The sequence below is a fragment of the Melanotaenia boesemani genome, chromosome 17 (genome assembly GCF_017639745.1).
Source record: "Melanotaenia boesemani isolate fMelBoe1 chromosome 17, fMelBoe1.pri, whole genome shotgun sequence".
NCBI lineage: Eukaryota > Metazoa > Chordata > Actinopteri > Atheriniformes > Melanotaeniidae > Melanotaenia > Melanotaenia boesemani.
The window spans coordinates 16,569,519-16,578,453 of record NC_055698.1 but is presented as its reverse complement, the minus strand read 5'-3'; the positions used below and the strand labels follow the sequence as shown (position 1 = coordinate 16,578,453).

Sequence of the window (8,935 nt, the reverse complement as noted above, 5' to 3'; positions counted from 1 at the left end):
GCCGCCAGCACGGCACTGTATTTAATATTCCAAACACTTTACTCTGTAGCACGCATTCGTATATAATCACACATTTATACTGCACATCCACATGCAGTCACAAACACATTGCTTCCTTTGACCAAATATTTTTTAGTTGGATAAATAACTAGGAATAAAGCTGAAATAAATACAAGTAATGCACTCACTTCCATGCTTTTTCTGTTTCATTCAGGTAAACACAAACATGTGCAAGACAGAAGAATGCACACCCATCATTGGGGTTGACTGCAGATGAGTCAGAAGAAGAGAGGAGGGAATCCTTCCCTCTCTGTGTGCCGTATCTAAAGGAGCGGCAGCAATGGGCCTCTGGAACACACACTGACCCTATCGGAGCTCACCTATGAATAAGTGTCCTATATGATCTCACAGGAGAATGTACAAAGCTTCAAGACAGGATAAGCATAATCTGGAAAGGGTTTTACTAAAAATGTCACCTCAGCCTTGGAGGTAGAATATTTTGAATCTCCACCTGTCTCATAGTGTTAAAGTGGCAGATAAGTAGATACATCATGCTGGCTTGTTTTGACACAGTAGATGTCAGTTATGGTTCAGCAAAACTTAATGCTTTTGTTATTGTTTCCAAAGAAAATGGCACTCTCATGAAGGGGAAGACCAAAAAGATTCAGTCATGCAGTCAAGTTTTAAACAGATTTCGGTTCAAAGCTACACTTAGCAGCTTTTAAATCAGTTTGCCTGGGGTGAAACACAGACACTACAGCTACCCACAGGGCCCACTGGGGAAAAGAACACAATGTCTCCATATTACAGATTCCTAAACTGAATAGACAGACTGAAAGAATCTTTAAAACATCCCCCTCTGGTGGTGTTTAAGGGAGATGCCACTCCATTTCAAAGGAAGGTATCCCTTAAACTTTGAAAAACAACAACAACAAAAAACAAAACAAAAACAAAACATTTAATTTGTGTTATCTTTTTGGGACTCCGGGTGCTAAAAGTAGAATTTGATGGCTATTAAAGGAGACAGCTGCGGAACCTTCTTTGAAGAAATTGAAGCAGTCTCAAATGCTGTTCAGATGAAAGTCATGTGGCAAAAAAGAAGGCTTCTGGCAAAGTGAGATCAGTGGCATGAAGCTCAGGGAAAGGGACTTCATATGAATGGGGCTTTGCAAAGCTGTGCAGTGGTTGACGTGCCGCAGGTGGTAGATTTGATAGGAGTGGTGTGATGCTGAGGGGTAATGAGTCAGAGTCAATGATAAGAACCTGGGGCTGTGACTGACCTCTCTCAACTGTCCCTAGTTTCTTCACTACCCTTCCTCCTACGCCCTTGTTGGTTTTATGGGTTTGTTTTACAATGAAATTTTAAATATATGAGTCATAACTAAATCTTACCTCTTTTGGTACCTTAAATTTCTGACTAGCAGACTTGCTCTGTTTCCACCGCTCCAATCATGGCTCCTTTCTGTTCTTTTCAAACCGTTTTCTCACACAAGTCATTCTTCTGGCGTGATTGGGGAGTGGAACCATAAGGTTTGTTCACAATTGGAAAAGCTCTCTGACTCACCCCCTCACACAAAAACACACACTTTATTGGTGATGAGTCATTGCAACACAGGCCATTCAGTACAACAAAGTCAAACTGGTACATGAGTGTTAGTATGACTTAGTTTGCATACATATTTAACCTTTATATGCATTAAGGCGCTGTGGCTCAAAGGTTTCATGACACACCACCTATGCTGCTTTTATCTCAGAGATACTGAGATAGCAAATGCTGCTGTAAGGGAGATTTTGGTAGCCCTCATAAAAAAATTATATTTAGTTTTTTGCAAGTAAGTGTGAGTATAAAGATGTGCATGGGTGCATAAGACCAGAGGCAGAGGAGAATTCATTATGACATAGGCAGCTGAGGACTGAAGAATGTGTCGAGTGACTCATGCAGAACAGACAGGAGCCATCAGCAGACACAGTGGCAGCAGCATCAACTGTGACTGACAACACTATAGTGTAACAACAATGCACATGAATGGCTTCGAGTGCCATATGCATACACAGAGGCTTGTTTCAAGCCACACATGCACAAATATATCTCCAGATTAGCACAGACAGTGTGGTGCAAAATGTTCCCGATTTCATTTGTACCATTTTTGCATGTCTGTGGCAGAGATGAGTCACTTTTAACTGCGGTTGTCACGTAACTACAGTCACTTGGACTGATTCACACTCCAAACAATTTTTAAAATAACAATCAAGCTCTCTGCTGGCTCTTTGGAAAAAGACAGTAGGTACGCTGTATTCCTATTAAACTGTCACATTTCATTGGAACAACATGATAGCAATGTATTTGTTTATTGATTTTTATTAACAAAGACAAGTGAAAATATGATGCACATTTTATGATTGTGAATACAAAAATATATAAAACGGTTGGCTGGAATACATACTGTAGAACTTAAACATTACAAGACAATTACCACTACAATACTGCTCCACCTGTATGAACTGGTTTTGGCAATGACAGCTTTTCCTTTAGTCAAGCAGTTAATGTATATTTTACTGTTACTAACTTACTGTTCTGCAAAATAGTACAATTGTTTAACAAGTCTAATGTTCATTATCAGTGTCCTCTTCATCATCATCACCCTCCTCCTCTTCAGATTCATCTTCATCCTCTTCGTCGTCATCTTCCTCCTCCTCTCTTCTCGTCTGGCGGTTGCCAGCTCTTTGTTGCTGTGACAACAAATTAACAGTCACTATGCAACTAAAACCCTTTACAGGCAGTCATTAAGCACACTTTGTGCTTCAGAGGAATCAAAAACATTTTCCTGTCTCTCTCTGCAGTTGTAGTTACTGGTAGAGATAATACAGGCACAGGATTGAAAACGCCCTGAAGTTAGACCGCATTCCTCTAGCCATAGTTTCTTTTCAGATTTCACTTTGAGTTTAATCCTGCATGCAAACAAGTTGTTTTATCTGTTTACCTGTAAGAGATAAAAAAAAATTTTCAGATAAAAAACAAATCTGATGATGGAAGGAAAATACTTGTGATATGACGTATGACACATCAGAGGCAATACTAAGGTGACAGGTGTGGGCAGCTGACTACAATCTGGACATCTCTAGAAAGATACTGCACCTGAGCACACTGTGTGACGGACCTTATAGAAGTCAGTTCTTCGAGAATTCCAAGCGTTCCTCACTTAGTGATAAACTGATGAATAGTTGTTGGTACAGCTAAACAGTGCCACTGTTAAGATGCTGGGTTGACTCTTATTGTGGGAGGAAATGCCTGATTTTATTTGCATGCAGAGACGTGTAGAAATCTGAATTGAATGACGGATGGGGACATGCCGCACATAGTGGGACAACTGATAAGACTCACTGTTACTGAGCACCAGCCTGCGCTGGTATGAGGAAGGCTATTTGTTAAAAAAAAAAAGAAGTGGGAAATTTTTATTTTATTATCATAACAAAACTTATGGATCCGAGTCCAAGTTAAACAGCAATGCTTTGCCTAAAAAACTTAATCAAACAGGATCTTTAAGGGAAATTCCTGTGTGTATCTTACCTGTAAGGTCCCTGATGTACTCAAGAAAGACCCAGTTCGATCAAGGGAAGTTTTGGAATTAGCTCGCACTATGTCTAAGCGTGAGTGGTAGTCAGGGGGGTGCAGTGAACGCCTGAACACCTGCCAAAGACAGCAAGGGGAGCTATTTTTAAAAAAATAACAATTTAAAACACACACACACACACACACACTCAGTCACATAGACAAGAAAGAAATACTCCACAAGATGAAATAGGCAAGAAATCAGCATCTGAGCTAGCAATCTGCTCATGTAATCAAAGCAGTTCAGTGGGTATAGGTCTGACAGCAAACACTACCATTTCAACCACAGCAATTGTTCCCACTGAGCAGAAATGGCTCTCAATCAGGATTATCTTCATGTCTGTCATTGTGCTGGTATCAGATGATTCAATCTCCTATGCTCTCTGCTATGAGTCATAGAAAACAGCCCTGTCTCAGTGAGTTTCACTTCAATATGAATGGAAGGGAGATGATTCAGTGCAAAAACACATAAGAGATGGAGAGGGGTGGAGGAAAATAGAACAAGGGTTTCTGCAGGAGGAACCTATTTGCTGAATATCATTGATTCTTTCTTTCCTAAAATAATACAGCAATTCTCTCACCAGATGGTAAACAAAGGGGAGTTCAGCATGACTGAACTAATTGTGCCGTATTTACTGAAGGTGACTTTAAAGTTAAGGGTGTGGACTTTAGAATATATATCTGCAATGAGTCAGTGAGTAATGCCACACTGATATTGTGGGCAGATTAAACTAAACCTTCAAGTTACTCAATTGAAAAATAAAAAAGGGCACATGAAACTGGACAGAATTTTAGTGGAAAGGAAAGGGACAATGTCACGAATAAATATGTATCCTTTTCTTTATGTGTCTATAAAACTAAAACAATAAATACTGAAGGGGATTTTCAGCCTACCTCCAGGTCAGCCTCCTCATCAACACTTTGAATATTTTGGAAGGCCAAGGTGTAGACCTCCAAAGCCTTGGCATGGAATGACATTTCCACTGTGACAAACTCACCAAAGATTTTCTAAAGGAGAGGACAAAGCAATGTTTCAGGATTAAACAGATACTGACTACTGAATCAAAACTATCTGATGACTGCAAGACATGAAAAAGAGTAGTGAAATTATGAAACAATCCCAGTTTCAAATAACTGTGGGAGGACAGAGTCGTGTGGGCAGACCCATCCAAATCATCAATGTCTGGTTTCAATTCATTTTTACTCACTGTTTCATCCAATAAATACTTTCTGAACATCTAAAACTGTATTTCTAATTCTGAGTGCAACAGACCTTGATGTCCTGGATCTTCTGCCGCTCAAACTCATCTATAGTCTCTTCCAGCTGCTTGGTGGTCCGTGTGGCATCCATAGTGGCCCTCTGAAGCTCACTTTCAGCCTAACGGCAAGAAAATTACAACATCACTTTATTTCAAAGACTGGCAATTAACCTGTAAAAAACTCAGGTAGAATGAATGTTTTGTGTGTTCTTCCTCATAAACCGTACAATATTTAGGCTCTGCTGAAAATAGTGCAAAGCCAGTTTTAAATGTTACCAGTGACCAGTGAGGCAATGCACAACACGAAACACACCTGAGACTGAGAGTTTGGTCAAGAAAAAATATAAAATTTGTCCTCATTATAGTTCTGCTGAACAAGGAAAGTGTAGTTCTCTATTCAAACTGACATTAAATGGTATTACAATTATATATGTTGCTGCAGTAACATTAAAGGTTTTTAGCCTGTTAGATATTAAAGAATTGAAGAACTAAAGAGAAACAATGCAAGGATACAATGATCTGTCTGTCCGAGGGATTTCTCAGTCTGGTCTTCTCAAGCTGAGCCATCTGTTTGGCTTCTCTTTCTCTGGCACTCTGAGTTGCCTTCAGATCCTCCTGGTTGGATACACAGGAACACAAGGGCACAACAGTAATTGTAAGGAATAACTATAGCCCTTTTTATACACAGCATATAGTACACTAATGGTTTCATCAGTATGACAGAAAAAAAAAAACATTTAAGAATGGATCACATTTATTTACATTGTCCAAATGGCTTCATTCAGACATGCATATAGGCTACCAGAATTAGTCTGAAAGGGGCTTGTAATGATATACAATTACAGTTTTTTTTAAACACTAATTAAGCTTGCTTCTAGTTCAAGACCTGAATTTAATATTATCTTTTGTTCCATCTTTACTCTATGACAGCTGCTAGTGTAAACTGAGCCGGCTGAAAGATGTTTCATAGTATGACTGTGAAAACCTCTGTTTAGAGAATGAAGTAACAGAAGAATTGGCCTTCAGTGTGACACTAATTGCTACTTGAAAAAAATCAAAGTTTACATTTTCCATGATTAAATAGCTAAATTTAGCCTGATTAAATAACATTTTGAAAGCAATATCTGAAAAATCATAATCACTCCACATCTGCACAATTCCCAAAGCATGCAGAAAAAATGAGCATTATAATTGTTGATTGTTACGCTCTGTAGTAGGAGATTATCATTAAAACAATACTTCCCTCTTGTGGCCATACACTAGTATTACCACTAGCAATAAATGGGTTGGTACCTGTCAGCCTTCTGATTTCCCATCCTCATTTTAGAGGCATATTTGCCACATTCCTTTGAGCTGCAGTTTAGGGGTCAGTTTATTAAGATAACAATAATACCTACCCTTTTTCGTTTCACCACTGCTCCATAGCTTTTTAATGGCTCAATGACTTTGGCTTCAAGTCGTTCCACCTGTCAATACAACCTTTCATGTTAGATTCTGTCTTACTAAACCCATTCAGGCTGTGATGTTACAAACATGAAAGTATGATGGAAGTTAAAGCTTGTGGTAGCAAAATTCTACTATTTCACCTCAGCTTGGCGGTAATCTTGAATCTTGGCGAGGTGGTCAGCAAACTGCTTCATTTCCCTCTTAAGATCTGGCGTCTCTGTGTCAGCATACATGCCAATTTCACGGACAAGAATGTCTGCTTTATCTCGTAGTCTGGCTGTTTTGCGGACATAAGCAGCAAATAACTGGCACATCTCTCCAAAGTGTTTCTCCACATTAGTGATGTTCTCCTGGATCCTTCTGGTCTGGTTGTCTCTGGTGAGGATGAATAACAGCTTTCAAAGCAATAGTTAACTGGTACTTCACACAAGTGCTTATCTTTATATAGAAGAAGATTTGATTATATTGGACATTACAGAATGTCTAAATTCTACATCTAAATATGTAGGAATTAATTGTGCGATTATCCACAGCCTATACACCTAATGTATATGATTTAGTATATTAATTTTCCATATTCCTCCGTAAAGTTTTTTAATGACATAGTAACCACACTTACTTATTTAGTGTTAGTGGCCTCTCTACCACTGTGTATTGTTGGCAGTTTGTCCGTAATTAAAGAAGAAGAAGAAGAAGAAAAAAAAGAAAGGTTGTCCCTGTCTTAGCAGTCGTACTGCTAAGACAGGGATATTTGTCTGAACAAGGTAAATGACGCACTGATGAATATATCTCACTTTTTGTGTTGCATACAGTATCATCTTAAGTTTTAAAAACAGACGTTAACTTGTTAACAGCTAGCTAGACTAATCTAAGATGTTCTAGCGGCATTTTGCGAGCTCCACATTTCAGTCCAACCGAGCATTTGGCATCGCTGCACGTAAAGAAGCATTTCATTTGCAGTGTTGTTCTCATTTTACCTGGCTCTGGCATCAGGTGTACGACTCATCTTTGCAAACAGGCAGTGGCTGACATGTATTCTGTAAGCAGCAATGGTTATTAACGCCTAGCTAGATAGCTAAGAGCTAGCACGCCAGTCATCCGTTTCCATGGAGTCCTCAAGCATTTCCGCTTCGAAATGCACTCTGGGAGTTTGAGTCTTTGCCCTGATTCCCAGTGCAGCTACAAAACAAAAAAATAAGTTGATTTAATTTCTGGTTCTGTAGATTTTTTTATATATAGTTTTAACAAATGATAAAAAAAATATATAAACAAAGATGTGAAACGATAACTGAGGCTTATTGAAAATAACGTTTACTGAGTTTTGTGTTTTATTATGGTTACGTATAATTATAATTATTGTGTATTGTGGTTTGTGATGTGCTTAATAGCTTGATGAAATGCTCAGTATTTAAGTTATGTACAGAAGGATTGGGACTAAGTATCTGACTTCATTCTATACCCTGTTAAAACTTTGAAGGTTTTGATTTTGCATAAAAATAAAAGGAAACTCATGAGCATACACCACTGTTCAAAAGTTTGGGGTCACTTTGCCATGGGATTCAATAGGGAAGTGACCACAAACTTTTGAACAGTAGTGTACTTCATTACAAGTTTATTTGAAATTGTAAAGGGCAAAAATGAATAAACAAGAAAGAAAGAAAGAAAGAAAGAAAGAAAAAATAAAAATAATGAATCACAGCCTATAAACAATTGCATAATCTGGCTTGTTTTAAACACTCAATTAAAAAGTTAACGTCATAGATTTTTCTGTGCAGATGTCATGAAATCTTTAAAGACACCATTTATGCTGAATGATATTACAGGAGCAATATATTACCATCTAGATTGAGACTTTTTAACAGAAAATGTAGCTTTTTCAACAATTTCTTACCACAATCTTATATATTAGAAAGGGATTGTTCCGCTGTAGAAAAGTGCTTAACTCTATGTTATCCAGACCAGACACAGAAAAAACCCATTTGGACCATATGAAATGAAAAAGATCTAACTGAAATCCTACAAATGTGTTTAAAACCTGGGTGCTCTGGTGTTCTGTTCTAGGTGCCCCTTTTTTGTCTGGAGCAATGGGAACAGATATCCACAGATTGAAACCTTAATGCTTTAAACCAAAAAGAAAATATCTTGTAAATATTCCTGTAGTCATCTTTAAAACTCTGATTTTAGATTTATCACATAAAAGACTATTATTTAATTGTTTGATGGGCCTCTGAACCCTTTCTAAAATCCCATCCTATGATTGAAAAAAAAAAAAAAAAAAAAAACCTAATAAAAGTCTGCAACAATTTTCCTACAGATAAATCACGGATATTGAACAAGTAATCAAATTATCTGCGCAAAATGAGAATATTCTAATTTAGATTTTTAACTACTTTATTTTCAATATAGATAAAGGTGAACTACAACAAAGACAATAACCCTTTTGGATCTGGTTCCAAGAGCTGACTTTCTGATCAACAAAATGAATGGTGGTCTTATTATAATTTCCTCCTCCTGTGTTCAGGAATGCATGAATGTCACCAGCTGCCACGTCTGCTCCTCTGTGGAAAATGTCCAAAAACCTTAATTATCAAGCCTAATCATCCATGGGATTGGAGCAGGG

At 37.9% G+C, this 8,935-nt stretch overlaps 1 protein-coding gene across 1 annotated transcript; it reads right to left on the bottom strand.

Annotated features, from left to right (window-relative positions):
• Window positions 1–2,349: 2,349 nt before the first annotated feature.
• cibar1 (CBY1 interacting BAR domain containing 1) lies at window positions 2,350–7,430 on the bottom strand. Its single transcript, XM_042011326.1, has 9 exons — window positions 7,293–7,430; window positions 6,456–6,690; window positions 6,267–6,335; window positions 5,383–5,484; window positions 5,183–5,188; window positions 4,884–4,988; window positions 4,505–4,618; window positions 3,569–3,688; window positions 2,350–2,730 (listed from the first exon to the last, which is right to left on the bottom strand). Exons 1-9 carry the CDS (start codon window positions 7,319–7,321, stop codon window positions 2,605–2,607), a joined length of 906 nt encoding a protein of 301 aa, XP_041867260.1. The 5' UTR covers window positions 7,322–7,430; the 3' UTR covers window positions 2,350–2,604.
• Window positions 7,431–8,935: the final 1,505 nt, after the last annotated feature.

Coding starts and splice junctions, on each gene's coding strand:
- cibar1 (XM_042011326.1), bottom strand. CDS start 7,321: ATGAGTCGTACACCTGATGCCAGAGCCAG. Junction 6,336..6,455: donor AAGATTACCGCCAAGCTGAG/GTGAAATAGTAG, acceptor TTGTATTGACAG/GTGGAACGACTTGAAGCCAA. Junction 3,689..4,504: donor ATGAGGAGGCTGACCTGGAG/GTAGGCTGAAAA, acceptor TGTCTTTGGCAG/GTGTTCAGGCGTTCACTGCA.